General features: G+C 35.7%; 1 protein-coding gene across 1 annotated transcript in view; it reads left to right on the forward strand.

Annotated features, from left to right (window-relative positions):
* The window catches only part of LOC123556189 (E3 ubiquitin-protein ligase LRSAM1-like), a 35,815-nt gene that overhangs the window by 6,568 nt on the left and 7,903 nt on the right, over positions 1 to 21,344 (forward strand). Inside the window, exons 2-10 of the mRNA XM_053524283.1 lie at positions 4,311 to 4,568; positions 5,464 to 5,517; positions 6,579 to 6,623; positions 7,756 to 7,833; positions 8,532 to 8,600; positions 10,064 to 10,148; positions 10,819 to 10,983; positions 11,478 to 11,525; positions 12,700 to 12,833. Coding sequence (XP_053380258.1) covers positions 4,335 to 4,568; positions 5,464 to 5,517; positions 6,579 to 6,623; positions 7,756 to 7,833; positions 8,532 to 8,600; positions 10,064 to 10,148; positions 10,819 to 10,983; positions 11,478 to 11,525; positions 12,700 to 12,833 — 912 coding nt within the window. The 5' untranslated portion in view covers positions 4,311 to 4,334. The remainder of the gene's footprint in view (positions 1 to 4,310; positions 4,569 to 5,463; positions 5,518 to 6,578; positions 6,624 to 7,755; positions 7,834 to 8,531; positions 8,601 to 10,063; positions 10,149 to 10,818; positions 10,984 to 11,477; positions 11,526 to 12,699; positions 12,834 to 21,344) is intronic.

The raw sequence follows: 21,344 nt of genomic DNA on the forward strand, positions 1-21,344 counted from the left end.
ACTGAAAGGGGTGTTCAATGAAAATTTACTGATTGAATAGCGAACAGTGCAGGCCATGCAGTCTGGTCTTGGTCTGCACTGGTCGCAAAGGCAAAATCACTTGCTGCCAGCAGGCTGAAGGTTAAATGAAATTTCACTACCCATCTGCCATTATTCTTGCAATATGTAAATAATGAGACCAGAATGTAGTCATGCGATTATGATTTAATGTGGAATTGGGCGTGGATTACCATATCCTCGTGAAATTACATTACTCTCCCCTAGTTATTCATTAGAAACTCATATTGATCTGTAACGATGCTGTCATAATATATCCGCTGATGGTTCTGTGTATTTTTTCTGTCTAGGAATACAAATCGTATTTTATTATTGGATTTAATCAATTGAAAATCAGGGTTTTTTTGCTATGGCAGTGTAGATAGCTTGTAGACTCAGAGTAATAATTATAAAATCCTGTCTTTTCAAAGTGGTTTTGTATTTCTTGTTTATGTTATTGATGAGGAAGTGCATTGATTGTGAAGATGGGTAGAAATTTGAAGTATATTTGTAGAAAGATGGTTGTTAACTCCAGGTTTTGTCTTCAGTTTTATCAAATAGAAATATGAAAGATCTTGGTTATTTAAATATTCAATGGGGAAAAAACTTCAGGTTATCTCTTCTATAAGGGTTTGTGTAGAGATTGTATTAGATCTGATTTTGCATATACAGGTTAAGCGAAAACAGACATATAAATAAACAGAATGAGAAAGACTTGTGCTTTAAACATTTGTATTAGCAAAATTTCCTATTAATAAAGTTTGATTTTCCTGTACCCCACCCATTCTTTAGGCTTTATTAAGATAGTTGTATGAAGCATCTCTACCTGCTCAAATGGATTTTTGCAATAGAACTTGATTTTTTTGAAAAATATTTCAATTACATGAAATCTTTCTACACAAAGTTTGTTCACGGCTACTAAACGCTAGCGCCACCACCAAATTGTGGTGATAAGGAAAAGAGCTATCGACATTTCCATGGTGCAGCTATCGCCCGTTTCTACTTGTAAACACGTGAGTAAATTTGATAGAACTTTTTTCGGAAATCGGAGAATGTAGTTCCGTGTAACAACACCTTTACTATAGGTTGGTTGTAATTTCATTAAAATATTATGCAAATTGTGGTGCCAGGAGCTTTTCTCCCGAATCTGACAGTGGCACATTTTCATATCGGCCAGTATTCGAACACCATTCCGATGAATAGACACACTATAAGAACATACCTGCCCATACAAATAGTGTAGAAATAATAAATAATTATATACGCACACACCATGAATAGTAGGATCTCGGGTCAGAAAAAATATACCAGGATTTTTAAAAGTGGTGGCGCTATAACTCTAGTGGTGGCGCTATACAATAGTGGTGGCGCTGTTGCGGCATTCAATGATAAGAACTGCTGACGCATCCGTACAAAACAAACACCAATATTCTCTAATTGGTAATTTTCCTGCAAGGAATTATGTTATTAAAGAAAGAAAAACACGACCATAGTTTATTTACCTTTATGAAACCAAGTAAAAAAAGAACAAAATACTCACAGACCCGTCGGACTCTTGTAGTCAAAGTTAATATTTTCCTTTGTTTAAAATGTTAATGTACTTACAGTAGAATTATTTCTAACCTTTAAATATTCTACTTAAATACAAACTTAAGTGTACTTTTAATTCAGGTCAAGAAAAATAGATGCAAATAGATGTATTTTATTTCAAACATAGATTTGTGTCTTGGAAATAATTTGAAGATAGTGTAGAATTTTTTTTATTATCAAATTCAGATTCCGACAGTTACTTTCCTTTGTTTTAATACGTCGTTTGCATGTCATTGTAAACAAAAGACGTTACTTTCACAATTCTTTCTGAAAAGTGGGTACAATACATTTTCAATAATCAACAGACCTTACATCTACAATCTGAATCCGTATATAGATTATATTGCGATCATGAAGAAGGTTACTACATGTATTTTGTTGAGTAACGTAATTTAGGTATTGCGTAGGATAGGTTGATAACATCGATTATTGTAGAAATTTCCGTGGCCCGGCAGACAGACAAACTTACATAGTATTACATTTCATATGTTTTCTTGATTTTAGATGTAAGGAAAAAGATAAACAGTGTATACATAAACTATTAAAGGGATTCTAGGACAATTAACCCTTAGCCTGCTGCAGGCGAATTTAACAGCCTTTGCAAACAGCTTGAAACCAGATCAGACGCCGATTAAATCGGCGTCTGATCAGGTTCCAAGCTGTTTGCTACTCTGACAATATTTCTTCCAATTTTGGAGCAAATTGAATGAACTTTACAATTTTAGCAGACGACATTTCCAGCAGACGACAATTTATCTAGCATGCTAAAGGTTAAGTAGTGATGAATCAGTTTTAAGGTGTGAATTAGAAAAATAATCTTCACAAAAATGCTGTCTCAAATATAAAATAATTTTAAAGATACTGTAATCTTAAAATTTTACTACTAGAAGACGTGAGGGGTGTTACATAAATTCATGCACGACTAAACTGAGTCTGCTGTCATGTTTGTCGGTTTCAGTCCTTGCTTCCATAGAATCTTCTCACAAAATATATCACATTGTAAAGGTAAATGATAATTTTAAGTGGCACCACTCAAGCAAATTGAAAGATGCACGTATTTACATTGTAACAGACAGAAATTCTACAATTAATTAAAGTCCTCGATTCCAACCACCATATAAAGCTCCGCTGTCGGATTTTCATACATTAAAATTGAAAACATTAGCCACTAATAATATACAACAGCGCCACCACTATTGTATAGCGCCATCACTAGAGTGATAGCGCCACCACTTCTGAAAATAGTGGTGCTGTTCCTTTTTACTGTGTTTATAGTAATTCTTTGGTGTGATGGAATACGTATAATTCATTTCTACACCATTTTCATGCGCAGGTATGTTCTTACAGTGTGTCTATTCATCGGAATGGTGTTCGAATATGGACCGATATGAAAATGTGCCACTGTCAGGTTCGGGAGAAAAGCTCCTGGCACCACAATTTGCATAATATTTTAATGAAATTACAACCAACCTATAGTAAAGGTGTTGTTACACGGAACTACATTCTCCGATTTCCGAAAAAAAGTTCTATCAATAAAAATATTAGATAAAATATAAAATTTACTCACGTGTTTACAAGTAGAAACGGGCGATAGCTGCACCACGGAAATGTCGATAGCTCTTTTCCTTATCACCACAATTTGGTGGTGGCGCTAGCGTTTAGTAGCCGTGTTGTTACCCATTTGAGCTGTGAAACATGTTAGGCTGTTACAATTTATGCAATGGAATAAACTAAAAAATGAGTAAGTGTAACAATTATTATTCAGTACCTTTTTTGAACACAAATGTTAGAATCAGATGGTAAAAGCCTGAGTGTCTGGTTAGCTTGGTAGGTAGAAGACTAGTAGTTATAGCCTTCCAGTGAGAAGGTTGTATGTTGGGTGTATTTTCTCTCTGCTGTCTGAAATCATTCATCCTCTGCTCTGATTGTCATGTGGGGAAATTGGCAGTTACTTGCAGAGAACAGGTTTGTACTGGTACAGAATACCGTGCAATGGGTTATTTTTACTGCTGTAAAAGTTTACAGATTTGAGGTAATAACACATGATTTTATTTTATACAGTTTTAAAATTTACGAAATGACAAGGTCTGCCAGATTACTTGACTTTATGTGGGGAATTTATACAAGGTCAATATTATATGAATCTGATTTGGTCGTAAATCAGAGTTAAATTTAGCAGCAGGTAAAAAATACCAGTTAAACGGTACAGGATAACTGGACAATATGTCTAAGGCCATTCCTCCTCCACCTTTGATTGATGTGGGAAAATTGTCAGCATTTTTGCAAGAGCCTGCGGCCAAGTGGTTAAGCCTGCTGACTTCAAATCACTTATCCTTCAGAGATGTGGGTTTGAGTCTTGCTTAGGGCATAAAATTCTTCCTGTGAAATAGCCATCCAGCTGGCTTACAGACTTAGGTCAGTGGTTCTACCCAGGTGGTTGCCTGTGATGAAATAATGACCCTTCAGGGTCTTCCTCCACCATCAAAAGCCGGAAAGTTGCCATGATGATCTATAGATTGTGTCGGAATGACATTAAACCCAACAAAAACAAACAAACAGCTTCTTGCAGGGAAACTAGCGTAGACTATGGACGTGAAGAAGACATTTTAATATAGGTCTGTGGAAAAACTGGTTTTAAAGCAAATAAAACAAAGATTACTAGAATATTTTTCCTTGATTTTCAGACAAAGAATTTGATAGATGGCTCTATGGGACAAAATAGTAGCAAGTGTGACAATTTGAAAAAGAGCATACGGAAGTCGTCGTCAAATCTGTCATCAAATACGCAGAATGGTAGTTCAAGTTCCGACGATGAAGCAGACGGCAAAATAAATTTTCAGCAAAAATCTCAGAAGAAGAAAGGCAGCAAAAAAGGAAAAATGCCGCTGTTTAGGAAGCAAAGTACGAAAGCGAAGAAACGTCAAGATCATCAGCAGTATCTGGTACGTACTGGTACTTTGTCTCCGTTTGATAAAATATTGCTCATACAGCCCAACATCCAGTGTGTGTCAGAACTGTTGATTCTTGGGCAGCAGATAGAGACATTTTTAGATTATAAATAAATAGAGCCACGCCTTGAGAAAACCAACATAGTGGGTTTGCGACCAGCATGGATCCAGACCATCCTGCGCTAACAGTTTTTCCAATTCCAGTAGGCTGTAAAAGCGAACAGCATGGATCCTGACCAGACTGCGCGGCTGGTCTGGATCCATGCTGGTCGCAAACCCACTATGTTGGTTTTCCCATGGCACGGCTCAATAACAAAATTAATATACTTTGAACTAACATACTTTTCTGTTGAGTGATTAACGCATTTTTACATCAGTCCGCACATTTTTACAGATAGCACGAGTATAGGGTATAAAAAGTTCCATTCAGAATTCTCAAAAACGCATTCTTTTGAGTTAATCCTTAACATTCTGGACATGATTGATTTTGCCTTTGCGACCAGTGTAGATAATGATCAGCCTGCATATATGTGCAGTCTGATCATGATCAGCACTGTTGGCCATTTAGACAGTATCTTTTTGGTAAGCACCCCTTTTAACAGTTAATGGTATTGTCCAAATTGAATAGTGGACGAGTTCATTATAGAAATTTAGCAGGGTAATGGTTAAAGGATAACTTCAGTAGCTTCTAGAATGAACTCGTCCATCATTCAATTTGGACAATACCATTAACTATTAAAAGGGGTGCTTACCAAATAGATACTGTCTAAATGTCTTGCATTTTGCATGTTTGCTGCAGAATTAATTTAATTTCTAAATACATAGTAAAATTAACAATCAGACTGTTTAGTGGTCATGGAAGCAAAACCGGTTTATTTATATATTTCAGGCAAAGGAAAATCCTGAGCCGGTGTTTGATTTATCCAACTGCGAAATTGAGGAGGTAAGTCTACTTTTAGACTTTTTTTTGTGAACAACTTCAAACAAATGAAGGCATATTGATAAGTGTTATAATATAACTAGTAATATAATAATGAATGCATAATTTATATTGCAAGATGGGCAAATTCATGTCATGTTAAAAAACATTGCTTTGATAATATTTTGTTGTAAAGTATTAGTAGTGAAAGGTACACAATTAACCCTTTTTGTGCTTTGAAAGCAAGTGATACATACTTCCATCTCTCATATGCATGTCCAAGTCTGTTACTGTCGTCTGTCAGAGACTTAAAATAAATGCATAAAATTCAATGTTCACCATACAGTTACAATATGACAAGCTCAGTCCAAAATCCTGTAGCTCTAATGTAGTAGTCTCACTTAGAGATCAAATGTTAAAAGGGTCTATTTAAGCTCTGTCCTCTATCAGGGGACTGATTGAAATAACTTTAATAGAAGCTTGTGCCATGCTTAAGACATGGAAACATAGGTCAAACTGAAAATGCCCAATATTTTCAAAAAATGTTTGTAACATTCTTCTATAAGTGTGACCTTGTGACCTTTGTCAGGCATCGTCATTCTTGCTCAGTGGTCAAAATGTAAGTATAAACAAGAATGGACTAAATGCCATTTTTCTGTGTTTTCAAAGTTAACTGTAACCAGATGGGCAGGTCGAATATTTTGGAAGACATTGATTAACCAGTTAAGTTTTGTTTGTAACCATTTCAGTTACGTCATGTTGCATTCTATTTAGTTTTACTTCCAGCTTGTGAAAGTTCATTATATCATGTTTGTGCCATGTCAGGAACCTGTGTTTTTGTAAAACTCATTCCGTATTTGAGCCACGTCATGACAAAACCAACATAGTGCATTTGCATTTGCATCTGTGCAGTCTGGTCAGGATCCATGCTGTTCGCTTTCAAAGCCTATTGCAATTAGAGAAACTGTTAGCAAACAGCGCGGATGCACAGGCTGGTCTGGATCCATGCTGGTCGCAAATGCACTATGTTGGTTTTCTCATGACGCGGCTCATTTGTATGTGAAATTTCTCTTCTTTATTCACAGATTCCATCAGGGGTTTATGCCTTATGCAAGGTGCTGCAAAAAGAGGTAAGTGTCTTGTACATGTAGCATTTGTGGCTCCAAGAAATCAAAATTTATAGAAAATAAACTGAATGAGAAAGTTGTGAGAGAATTGTCACATCTCTTAAACAACTTATCTGCAATGTTTATTATGCAACAAGACCATAACGTTGTTTTGTTTTAATACCAACAATGCTAGTGTTAATTCCTTTATATATTGCCTGACTTTCAACTACCTGTATGTGAAGGTTTACTTGCTACCTGACATTACCCAAATATTGACTACAGGATTGTTGGCTGACAACCTGTCAATTGACTGACTGTCTGAATTCTAAATTAGGAATCCGGAAGTAATGCTGTCAAATGTATGAAGGTGTCTCATAAGCCAGTATGGCTGGCCCTTTCAGTAGGGGTGACACTATAATAAACAAACATTTTACTTACTTACTTACTTTTCTAACAGGTTTGCTGACTATTGAATTGCTCACTAACTTCAGACTGGATACCTAGCTATTTTATTGGCTTAGTCTTGACTGACTACTGAACGACTCCTTGACTATCCACTGACTACTGAATGGGTTGCTGACTAATGAGTAATGACTGCCTACCTATCTATTGACTGGCTGCTGACTTTTGACTTACTATCTATGGAATGGATACATGTACCTACCTATTGACTGGCTGCTGATTTTTTACTTACTTTCTTAGATTCTATTGACTGGCTACCTGTCTATTGACTGGCTGCCTGACCATTGACCACTTACCTGATTGTCAACAGGCTGGATGCCTGAATAGCCACTGCCTGACTAACTTGACTGGTTGATGTTGATTATTTATATGTCACAACTCTATAAAAGATACATGAATTTTGCTGGACACTACCCAATGAAAGTATACACTGCTGTGCTCGAACTTTGCTCTTCCAATAGCTCCTGTCAGATGAAGATTAATGTCTCTAAGGTCTGTACATTATCAACTTAAATAATGTGAAAGAAGGAGAACTCAAAGATTAAATGAAAAATGTCCGTGATTGTTTAATAATCTCCATTCAGAAGACCTTAGGCCCCTTTATCTCCATATATTTCATACGCAAACTGTTGAACCACAATTTGTAACAGTTTGATACTAAATATGAATTATTATGTCTATTTCATTGTAGGTTTTGTTGCTACATGATAACTGGCTGAGTTCAATACATTCTACAAGCAACAACATTACAGACCTCTCGGCAATCAGGGTAAGTTAATTTTTTATGCTGATTGACCAAGTTCAGTACATTCTTTAACCTTTGGCCTACTGGCAGCAAGTGATTCTGCCTTTGTGGCCAGTGCAGACCAAGATCAGGATGTGCAGGCTGATCATGGTCTGCACTGTTCGCTATTCAGTCAGTAAATTTTCAGTGAATTCCCCTTCAAATAATAAATGGTATAGTCCAAATTGAATGATGGACCAGCCCATTTTAGAAATTTAGCAGGCTAAGGGTTAAGCAACAATATATCTTTTTGCTGTACAGAGGATCATATGAAAATTGGATGAGCTGAATACATTCTTTTTGAAATAACAGCTTAATGAAGAATTATAGTATGATAATTTGATTGGGTAAATATGTTCGGCCTACAATAACAGCTCTCAAGAAAATTATAAGAGTAAAATTCATTTTTTAGCTCGACTACATGTATTTGAAGAATAAGTAGAGCTGTTGGACAGGTCCTTGCATTTTGTTATTTTTTGTATTTAAGCAAGTAGCTTGGTACCCACTAATGAGAATGGATTGAAACTTCACACACTTGTCCACTGTCATAAACTGACATGCATTGTACAGGGTCCATAACTCTGTTTGCATTTTTACAGAGTTATGTCTCTTTTTTGACTCAGCTCTTGTTATACAATAACAGCTATCAGACAGAATCAGGATGTATCAGTTTATGATTTCAGGTGTTAGATGTTCACAATAATGAGCTCAGACATTTACCTGATGACATAGGAGAACTTAAATGTTTACAGGTAAGTACACATGTACTTAAATATCTTTTTATTTATAGGTGCCAGGTATCTAGTTTGTGTATATCTTAGTTTATTTATATTCACCACCAGTTACCCATGAGGACTCCTATGGAAGACTGTCTGTTATTTTAGTGGGAAGATACTGCAAGATATAGAAGATGCTCCAATTCTAGAATTTCTCTGATTCTTCAAAGGGCCAGATGTAAAGCATCAATACTTTTGGTTCTTATAATTTATTCAAGTTTTTAGCTAGAACTCACAACCCTTGGTTTTATGGTCTGGCTTGTCACCTCTGGACCATGGACTGTTTTCTTCTGCCCTGTTTTCGGACCTGTTACAGTTTCTCAATCTGCAGTAGAGAAGAATTGTCTGTAGCTTGAAATCACTTATGCAATATCACACCCTTATTTGATGAGTTAAGTGCAACTAAACACTGTTAGGAAATATGAAAATAACAACCTTTAGCCTGCGGGCAGCAAGTGATTTTGCTTTTGTGACCAGTGCAGACCATGTTCAGCCTGCACATCCGTCATTCAGTCAGTTAATTGTCAGGGAACACTCCTTTGAATAATAAGTGGTACTGCCCAAAGCGATTGATGGACAAGACCAATTTAGAAATATATCAAATGAAAGTATTGAACAGAAGTGTTAAAGGGACTGAATTGTATTAACATATTGTACAGAAATGTGAGGTTGAGCCTGCCTACATTTAATGACATCAGGTTGTCCAAATTCAGAATTTTGCTATTCCAACAAAAATTTAGGCAGATGATGTAATAATATGAAATAAGGCGCTGCCTCAGTCGGGAATCGATCCGACTTCAACTCATCCCATAAGATTTGAAAAGAGCATCGATTCCGTATCATTTTATAGGTAGATTTTGGAATAAAAACAACACTGCCCATATTTGTACTGATGTGCAAGACGTTGCGGTTCGGACAAGTTATGTGGACGCTTATTAGGCACAAGGAAAAAGCGTATTCTTCCAAAAAATCCGAAGTCAGACGCTCTGTGCACGTGCCGGAAGGACACATTTTTTAATTCGATAGTATATATATCTCATTCGGTATATCGTATGTTACCGTAGAGGGATCGATCCAGATTTTTGTTGCTTCACGACTAAAATCGGTAGGATCGATTCCCTATTAATACGGCATTCATAAACTTTTATGATTAATGTTGTATTTAATGTTGCGGACCTGTAATGACTCTCGGCAACTTCTGTGTGAATAGTATCCTTGTTATGCAATTCAGCTTTCTTTCGGAAGTAAATATAGGTCAAATTGTGTATTGCTTTATGGAAAAATTGGAGAAAGCTGAAATTGCATTCAGAGAATAGAGATTTGCCGATTGCCAATAGCAGTCAACTGACTTGAGTTATTTAAGTAGGTCAGTCATTAGGAGGCTTTTTCCTACGTATGTAAAAGACATAATCAAATTTCAGTTTCTTTATTTTGTGCAGGTACTAAACTTGGAGAACAATAGACTGACCAAGCTTCCTACAACAGTAGGAAGTCTGAGTTGTGTACAGACACTAAACCTCAAGGGTAAGTATTGACATTAACAATTGACTGACCAGTCGTGAGGGGCCTGCATGGACGAGTGGTTGAGTTTGCTGACTTCAAGTCAGTTGCCCCGCATTGATGTTTGTACTTGGGGATTTAGAATGTGAGAAAGTCATCCAGTCGGCTTGGAGCAGGTTATTGCCTGCCCATGCTGTTAACAATGCCCATAGGGGCACCTGGGGTCTTCCTGTACCATAATAAGCTTTTATAAGTAGTAGCACCAGACTTCTTAAAACAACAGTGAATAGAACTGGTTACAGACACCAACATCTTATCAGAGGTTATATATTTGTTGCTGTTTTAGAACAAATATGATGTTGTAATGTTCATCATGAGACGGGCCTCCGTGGCTGAGTGGTTAAGGTCGCTTACTTCAGGTCAATTGCCCCTCACTGATTTGGGTTCAAGCCTTGCTTGGGGTGTTGAATGCTTCATGTGAGGAAGCCATCCAGCTGGCTTAGAGAAGGTTGGTGGTTCTACCCAGGTGCCCGCCCGTGATGAAATAATGCACAGAGGGTCACCTTGGGTCTTCATCATCAAAAGCTGGAAAGTCGCCATATGACCTAAATGAAAAAAAAAACACCAACAAAAACGCAAAAAAAACCATCATGAGACATGACTCTTTCAGTTTTGGAAGTCATCAATGTTTCAGGTAACAAGATAAAAGAATTGCCAGAGAGCATTTGTAAGATGAAATCCCTCAGAATGCTGGACATTCGAGAAAACCGGATTACTGACTTACCACAACACCTGTGCCAGGTGAAGACATTAGAGACACTGAATCTGGACGCCATTTCGATGAAATATCCTAATTATGGCAAGTATTTTGGAAGTGTAGGGTAATTGTTAACCCTTACCATGCTAAATTTCTATAATGGACTGGTCCATCTTCCAATATGGGCAGTACCATTTATCATTTGAAGGGGTGTTTACTAAAAATATACTGACTGAATAGCGAACAGTGCAGACCATGATCAGACTGCACGGATGTGCAGGCTGATCTTGGTCTGCACTGGTCGCAAAGGCAGAATCACTTGCCGCCAGCAGGCTAAGGGTTAATATTAACTCTAAGGGAGCAACATAATCTTAAACTTCTGACCTTATGTACTTCATTAATTTGGAATTCTTTATTGACATATGGAGATAGTATGACAAAAAAATACATAATATTTGAAATGTATGTATTTTCACCAAGGAACCGTTATATAGCTCAGAACAATGGAAAGTATTTATTTTATAGACTGGATTATAGAAATGCTTACAAAACTTAAATATTGTGAGTTGTTTGACAGTGATTATTTTATGTTACAGCTACCTGCCTTTCGGGTACAGAAGCCATCATGAAGTTTCTTTGCTCAGGTCTGCAATTTTTCTTTTTATTAGGATACCTGCAAATATTTTGTAAATATAAGAACGACAGAAATTGAAATCCCTATTACACTGGGTGGAAATCTAATTCCATACTTTGCCAGAAACTTGACTTCTTTCATGACATGGGAAATAAATACTTCTTTGCTTAAGGTATAGGTCCATGTTTCGGAGAAAAAAGTTCGAACGTCATCAAATCATAGAAAGAAAGCATTGTTTTGCTTGAAAATTTAACAGCGTATAAAACATTTATATTATTCTACAAAACCATTGTCAATTTACTGATATATTTATTGAATTCCGGAAAGGGACTGCATGAAGGGACCACACTTCTGGACAGTTCAGAGCCTTTAAAAACTCACCATTTTTTAAAAGCTGTTACACGTCTTCGTTTTGATGCATTTGCAACATCGTGCGAGTGTTTAAACTTTATATAACTAGGTAAAACATCGTTTTTGACAATTGTTTACATTTATTTCTTTACAAATGGCATTCTTATTTAAAGGGGGACAACTCATTAAGAATATTTTAAGTATCCAACTCTGTGGGACAGAACAGTAAAACATGTATTGGACAGATAAGTTGTGTGTCAAGATGCTGTTCATTCGTTAAAAAATCTGTTGTTTTGTGATATACTGCTAAACCTTAAAGGAAGTTTGCAGTAATATTTGGCTGAAATTAAAACAAAAATGGCGGAAGTGTATAATGAAAGGTTATTATAACAGTCACTGGATCTGAGATGTATTTGGCTCTTGTAGATTTTACAAGGTCAGATCAACTTCCATGTTTTTGTGTGCCTCATGTGAACAGTGCCTGACAAGATCAACTCGATCCAAATACAAGGTCCTATAGATCAAGCTGCTGTTATAACATTCCTTATTTATTTTACACTAATTGATGAAATACTGTGTTTTATCACCGAGATATAATCCAAATTACCGGACGTTATGCCACAAATAATGAAATGAACTGGAACTTTATGTTTTGTAATATCATAAGACATCTGATGTCACATTTGTTTATATGCATCTGATTCACATGCTGATATTTGAATTTGTTGCAACATACTTATTTCAGCACATTTAACCTTTCATGAAAACTCAGTTAGATATATTCCATAGTCATACAAAACCAGTAAATATCCTGTATTTGTTTCACCTTACAGAATGTGGTATAGAGTACCTGGCGCCCTCAAACTTTCTGCTGGATGTATTGGAACCACCAAAGCCCGAGCTACTCAGCCCTGAAGGTAGTAGGGCACTGCAGCAGGAGGAAAACTTTATGGTAAACTTTTTTCTAAAACCACATATATCATTTTAAGCTCGACTATTTGAAGAGTAGGGAGAGATATTTGACTCGCCTGTGTGTCCATGTCAGCATCTGCGTACAGATTTTGCTAAATTTTATATTTATGCCCTTTGAAGAAGGAAGGGTATATTGTTTTGCTGATGTCGGTTGGTCGGTCCGTAGACAATCGGTTTCCGGATGATAACTCAAGAATGCTTGGGCCTAGGATCATGAAAGTTGATATAGAGGTTGATCAGACCAGCAGATGACCTCTTTTGGTTGCGAGATCAGTAGGTCAAAGGTCAAGGTCACAGTGACCCAGAACAGTTAAACCGTTTCCAGACGATAACTTGAGAGCACTTGGGCCTAGGATCACGAAACTTAATAGGGAGGTTGATCATGACCAGCAGATGACCCCTATTGATTTTGAGATCAGTAGCTCAAAGGTCAAGGTCACAGTAACCCGGAACAGTTAAACCATTTCCGAACGATAACTTGAGAACGCTTGGGCCTCGGATCACGAAACTTAATAGGGAGGTTGATCATGACCAGCAGATGACCCATATCGATTTTGAGGTCAGTAGCTCAAAGGTCAAGGTCACAGTGACCCAGAACAGTTAAACCGTTTCCGGACGATAACTTGAGAACGCTTGGCTTACCCAAATCCAGAAACTTATAGCTCTTTTTTTTTAAATTTCAGTTGCTTTCAGTATCTTCCTTAAAAACTATCGACTATCGGTTAAAACACTATAGATAATGTTAAATTTTGTATTTAATGTCAAATGTATTTTATCGCTGGTCGTCCCCGTGGAGATAAACATTTCCTTCTACATTTAAATGCACTGTGGGTAAACAGGTAGTAACGCGACACCAAATCAATATTTTTATCAAAATAACTATCTATATAATGTTATTGCAAAGTTAAATTTGACACGATATACTTAAAGACATACCTATAAACTGTCGTTCAAACGTTTGATGTATTGAAAGATATACTGGTATATGGAGAGAATGAATATGTAGGATATGGAAGGCCGGTGCGCCATGATAATACCAAATGCTAAGTGCGAAAATGGTAGTGCTAAATAAACGCCAAAACTTAATTTCATATATAGACTGTCTAATAGCAATTGTCAAATGACAAATATTTAAGAAATAATAAGTTCCCAAACGTGGTTTATCGTAGAATAACCCGAGTTTTGAGTTCTTATGCGTAAGAATATATCACGAAGGCCGTAGGCCTGAGTGATTTATTGTTTCGCATAAGAACGAAAAACTCGGGTTATTCTATGATAAATCTTACTTGGGAACTTATTATTTCGATTCTAACACGACATACTAGTATCAACAGAGTTAGAAAAAAGTGGTAACTACTTTTTACGACCGCGCTACACACCTGGATCGGATGACGTCATTGCACGCGAGTGGCATATTGCAGAATAACCCGAGATAGATTTTGCTCTACATGTATGTAGGTGATTTGCTGGTCGTGTTAGAATAACTGTTAATTACAAAATGTGAAGCGATATATGGCAAATGCTTACTACTAAGTGCTTATTAAAATAAAGAACTAAATATAATATATCAGTGGATGAATGCTTTCTTTAAAAGGTGTTTCTTTTAAAAGCTTTAATTTTGAACATCTTACGAGTTTCTGCCCAATGTTCCTACCATGGATATAACATGTTATTGCTTCTGTTAGAATTGGTACATGTTTTGAAATAATTAAATGTTATTTTCATTAGTTTAAGAGAGGGGCATTAACTCACAAAGTTAAAGAATCTGACGACTGCCATTTATCATTTGGCAATAAGTAGTAGCTATTTGACTTAATCATTTGGCACAATGACATAAAATCCCGATTTTCTGTCGTTTAAGAGAACTTTCACGTTCCGATAGCTCAAGAAAACGCCGTTGGTTATTTAGAATAATGTATGATACCTGCTTTTCAGGTAATATGAGATCCTGAAAGTAGGTCTAACACTTTGGGCCAGTGAAATTTAAATGCATGCATTAGAAATTTCAAACGCGTTTCTGCGCATATTTCCGTTCAGAAAAAAATCTGTAACAATTTCTGTGTTCCCGAGAAACATACTGTTTGGATTTGTCCGACCGAACTAGAAACTTCTCTACCACACGGTTCCTGTTACATGAAAAATAAAAGGCTTTATTCACACATATTTTGAAAAACGTCCACCGCTTGACTAGTATAACCCTATTAGTACTGGCGCTGTAAGCATCGACCATCGACTTCCCATACGCATTAACTGATTTTAAGTTAAATAAGATGAAATTAAGAATGAAATCGAGAATGTGATTTAGACATAAATAAGAATGTCATGTCACATTCATTATGAATGTAATTTAGAGCGTAATTTAGATAATGCCGTTAATCATTATAGGTGTCATTTAGTAGAAAAAATGCAAATGATTATTTCATTAAGCAATATGCATGTACTGGCGGATAACCCTTTTTACACAATGGCACACAACAAGAATAAATCAGTGTTTAAGTCGCAATGTTAAATTTTACAATCTAGATCGATATTACACTACTGTATCAAGTTTTAAATTTATAGGATTATGCTTTATATAGAATTGCTTTATCGAAGTTATTTATACGAATATTTTAGTCAATAAAGTTTAAGTTTTAACCGGAGTATTTGTTAAAGGTAGTTCTGCACGTTTGATAAACCGGAAGTGATGGCGTAACGTCATTTATCCGGAAAACGTAGAATAAAGCGTGGATTCGGCATGCGGAAATGAAAATCATTTAATGAATTAATTGAAATCTGTGAGTAAATCTATTACAATGGCACTGTTGCTATATTGCTAAAGTCAAAATATGATATTAAAACATATGATACGTTAAAATAATCAAACTAATGTCTTAAAATTAGCGTGAAATGTCCAGTTCACTTTAATCATGATCAAATATCTCAAAAATAAGCGCACGGACCTATACATTTTATTTCACCAAATTATAGGCCATGTGTTTAAGAAATAATATATCTCATCCAGTGATTTGTCGTTGAATAAATCATTGTTTAGAGTTCAGATGCGAAGGAATTATATCCCGAGGGCGCAGCCCGAGTGGTATAATAATACGCATCTGAACGGCAAACAATGATTTATTCAAGAGCAAATCACTAAATGAGACATATTATTTCGATTCTAACACGTTACCAAGGAGGATTTTTAAGTACATCCTTAACGATATTCATTAAATATTTGTCCGTTTTCTATCGGTTTCTTTTCCAGCACGCCGCTATGCCGTTTGACGCCATGACGTAATTTATTGTGACGTCAGAACAGTGATTTGTTGTATAATAATTCACTGTTTTCTGCCTTCTATGTTTAATAGAAAAATAAATCGGACTGTGAGAAGTTGTCTACATTGTAGAAAAATTTCTGTTCGCGAAAATGTTACGAAAGTAATGATTTTCCCATAGACTCCCATTATGAAATAATTTTTATTGCGTGAGGTCCAAATTTTTCAAATCAGTGTAGCAAAAATTCAAGCACACGACCCTATCTTTTTTATTTTCTGAATTTTCTAGGTATATTTTGAAGTTTTGAAAAATCAGAGTTTAATCAAATTCTACATGTTAGAATAAATTTCGATCCAAACGTGCAGAACTACCTTAACATAGGTTTAATAGTGTACATCCAATGCGTGTGTACACTCAGAGTGGGAGATTTAATGCCGACCCTGTTACATCAACTGAATTATGTCAACTACACATTTTGATAATATCAGATTAGTAACTTGGATAAAATTCCGTTCAGCAGAATGATGTTCGCTTAAATATTGATTCTCTTGTTTACAAGAAACTTAGGTTTCAGGACATTACTGGCATGTATTTATTTATCCTACCCTTACCACTATACTAATTCGGCAACGAACGAAACATCTTTAAATGCAGTTCCTGAGGTAAATACACATACATAATTTCTTGCGACAGAGTGTCAAAGGCTTAGGTTAGAGTGGCTGTATAAAAACTAAGGCTTGTAATGTCGTGATCGGTTCTGATTTGCGTAAAGCTGTGTTAGAAAGAGTTCTGTGACAGACTGAAGCAGTTTATTCAGAGTTAGATATGTTTCATAAGTCATTACGTGTAAAGTAACTTTTTCTTTTTAAATTGAGACTTTAGCGCTTATTACACGGTTATAAACCTTTGAGTAGCCAAAAAGGCGGGGTTTTTGTTTGTGATGTTCATACCTCAAAACGTATATGGCCTAGAATAATCAATCATTTATATCAATGTTTGTCAATGGTCATTCTTCTTCTTATCAATTTTGGACATCTGAAAAAACTGTAAAGTAATTAATTTTGTCACTTAGTTTGCTACGTAATGACATTAGAGCTGTCATATGACGCTAATAAAATTATTGGATGAACATTGGTACTCAATTTATGATCTAACTTACATATGCATGGAAGGCCGGTGCACTATGCTAGTTGCCAAATGTTGAATGACAAATTGTTAATGCAAAATGCTATGTGCCAAATGCTTAAATGTGAAATGTTAATTATAGAGAAATGCGGAATAATAGCAATGCAAAATGCTTAGTCCTTAGGGCTGAATTTGTCAGTTGATAAATCCATAATTTGATTAGTCACTGGCCTTCGTTACATAACTTTGTCTTTATTAAAATTTGTTTGCTAAAGGCATTCGGGATAAACAGTTTCGGTCACATGTCCCTATCACCGAAAGAATAAACTATTCTAATCAGACTAATATAATATTATCGTCTTTCAAATTATCAAAACTGCCTTTCATACATATCTTTTGAGTTTGCTGTTATTCTCTTCTATTGTTTTTCCTCTATGAATTCTAACAGTGCTCTGTTAAGGTGTTGGCAGTTGATTCTAGTGTCTGCTGAATATTCTGTATTGTTGTGTTGCTGATTTACTGCCAATTTCAGAATAGTGCGCCGATTCAATGTTTGCACCATACACATGGAGTGGCTGACTGATATCGATTTTCTTATCGGGAGTGGCTAATTTTGTAACAGTCATTTACATAAACTCCGCCCAAGACGCGAGACAAGTTATGTACATTTATAGGATTTAATATTATGTGTGGTTTTTTCCCCGTTAATTGTCAAACAACACATAAACTGAAATGTCAGTCATGCAATGTATTTACGGTTTTTAAAAACTGATGATAATGCAGTTTTTAGCCGTGTCTCAGAATTAGTTTCAAGTCAAACATTTTTACAATCTCTATCCAGAACGGTACAGAATAGATTTTCTTTAATTGATAAACATTTCCTTGTGACAAATTCATAAAGAAATCACTCACTACAAAATGTAAATTTAGTCAGCGGATGCATATAAGTTTTAAGATCAAAAGATGTCTTTAAACATGTAAAATTAAACATGTCCTAAACAACATGTGTATTTCTGTCGCTAGGTCATGGACTTCTCATGTTGAAAATACAATATTTGATTTAAACATAAATGCGCTGTTTATAAAGGTAATAGCATGTGATTGAATCAATTGGAATCATTTATTTTTGTACACTGAACATGTATTTACACCTAATCATCGATTCAACTTTCGGTCCTGTAGCCGTTGTACATGAAGTCAAACGCCGAGTGGCTTCAAATCACATCCCCCCTTATCGAAGTGGGTTTGAGTCTCACTCGGGACATTGAATCTTCATGTGAGGAAGTCATTCAGCTGGCTTACGTACGGATTGTCAGTGGTTCTACCCAGGTGTCCGCTCGTGACGAAATAATGCATGGCGGGGCACCTTGGGTCTTCCAACCATCAAAGCTGAAAGTCGCCATAATTATAACCTATAAATATGACGATGCAACGTAAAACCCAAACAAAAATAAGTGCTGGACTCCTTCATTTAACTTTATATAATAGGGAATTAAAACTTGGTTCGGGATTCATGACTAAGTAAGTTTCCTTGCCAAGAAACTTGCTCAAGACGGAAAAACAAAATTTTTCTTGGGTTTAACGCCCGTTTCCAACAGTTTTTTCCTATGAAAATGGAATTATTTATTTTGTGGTTCGAATTATATATATTAAGTAGATGAACTTCGATTCGCTTTCCGAGAAAGTTGTTATTGTATTTTACTTTCAGGCTATTAAATTAAACATTTCAACCCAATTTGCACTTTTAAATTTGAATTGCAAACTGCAAAACATAATGCATTTTGCAGTTCGAATTGCAAAATGAATTTTATTTTGCAGTTCAAGATATATATATTTGAACGGCGATTCGCTTTATAGATAAAAGTTCTATGATTTTTTACCTTTCATGCTTTATTATTTAACATTTCCATCTAATTTGCACTTCGTAATTTGAATTGCAAACTGCAAAACATATCGATTTTGCAGTTCGAATAGCAAAATGAACTGTTATTTTGCGGTTCACGTTATATATATTTGTTTGTTTTTCGTGAATATGGAATTATTTATTTTGTGGTTCGAATTATATATATTAAGTAGATGAACTTCGATTCGCTTTCCGAGAAAGTTGTTATTGTATTTTGCTTTCAGGCTATTAAATTAAACATTTCAACCCAATTTGTACTTTTAATTTTGAATTGCAAACTGCAAAACATTATGCATTTTGCAGTTCGAATTGCAAAATGAATTTTATTTTGCGGTTCAAGATATATATATTTGAACGGCGATTCGCTTTATAAATAAAGATTCTATAATTTTTTACCTTTCATGCTTTATTATTTAACATTTCCATCTAATTTGCACTTCGTAATTTGAATTGCAAACTGCAAAACATATCGATTTTGCAGTTCGAATAGCAAAATTAACTGTTATTTTGCGGTTCACGTTATATATATTTGTTTGTTTTTCGTGAATATGGAATATATCTCGCTTAGAAGTTAGAAAATCTCAAATATTTTCACGAGCGCGTAGCGCCAGTGAAAATGTGAACATTTTCTCTCTTTGAGGTGAGATATATTCCATATTCACGAAAAGCAGACAAATTTTCTTTTTATTTTATGCTTAATTATGTTGAGATATGCATTTTGCAACAAATTTTAATCTTAGCGCGGAAAACAGGCGCGCGTATACGAACATGACGTCAGACGTGTTGTGACGTTAAGTTACTCATTTTTATCCGTTGTGAAATAATATGAAAGTAACTTGGTTACTTTTTTGAAAATCCTTCGCTTGTCTTTGGTTAAAAAAAAGATTTTTGAACTATAACATATAATAATGTTTCCGTACTACATGACTTTTTATTTCACACTATTTTATTAAACTTTTTATACTTACAGAGAGGCCTTCTGGTGTATCCGAAAATCTTCCCGCCTTACTACAGTTTTCATTGTTCATGCTGTCATCACTCTTTTTTCGCTTATTTTTCTTTTTACCACCCATATATGTTATTTTGTATATCCATTCATTTTCACTTATACTTTAGCATTTACATTATACTTAATCCGAATTGTTTTACAACTTAATAATCCATTTTTCAATTATTTTTTCACGAGCACAAAAAATACGTCCTACACCATTGATCACATGACCTTTGGAATAAGCTGTTAGTCGAACCCATCGACATAAATCTATTTGGAAGTTCTATGTCGACTTCAGTCTGGCATTACTGCAACTATGTACCCATGTTGTTTCTAGATTCCGAATTGTAGTAACCATCCATCGTGTGATCTCCCTTGTACTCGAGTGGTTAGTCGCTGACTTGGAATCACTGTATCCTGTCGGGGATGGGTCCGAGCCTTGCTACCGGCCATATCCCTTTATATATGTAAGAACGGTTGGCAGATTCTTACGGAGGACGGGAGCCTTGTACTGGTTCTTCCCAGGAGCGACGGTTAGGTGAACTGCCCACCCGACATATAGGAAGAACTGTTGAAAACGGGCGTTAAACCCAAGAAAAATTTTGTTTTTCCGTCTTGAGCAAGTTTCTTGGCAAGGAAACTTACTTAGTCATGAATCCCGAACCAAGTTTTAATTCCCTATTATATAAAGTTAAATGAAGGAGTCCAGCACTTATTTTTGTTTGGGTTTTACGTTGCATCGTCATATTTATAGGTTATAATTATGGCGACTTTCCAGCTTTGATGGTTGGAAGACCCAAGGTGCCCCGCCATGCATAGAACCACCGACAATCCGTACGTAAGCCAGCTGAATGACTTCCTCACATGAAGATTCAATGTCCCGAGTGAGACTCAAACCCACTTCGATAAGGGGGGATGTGATTTGAAGCCACTCGGCGTTTGACTTCATGTACAACGGCTACAGGACCGAAAGTTGAATCGATGATTAGGTGTAAATACATGTTCAGTGTACAAAAATAAATGATTCCAATTGATTCAATCACATGCTATTACCTTTATAAAAAGCGCATATATGTTTAAATCAAATATTGTATTTTCAACATGAGAAGTCCATGACCTAGCGACAGAAATACACATGTTGTTTAGGACATGTTTAATTTTACATGTTTAAAGACATCTTTTGATCTTAAAACTTATATGCATCCGCTGACTAAATTTACATTTTGTAGTGA

This window comes from Mercenaria mercenaria, chromosome 15 (assembly GCF_021730395.1).
Source record: "Mercenaria mercenaria strain notata chromosome 15, MADL_Memer_1, whole genome shotgun sequence".
NCBI classification, from domain to species: Eukaryota; Metazoa; Mollusca; class Bivalvia; order Venerida; family Veneridae; genus Mercenaria; species Mercenaria mercenaria.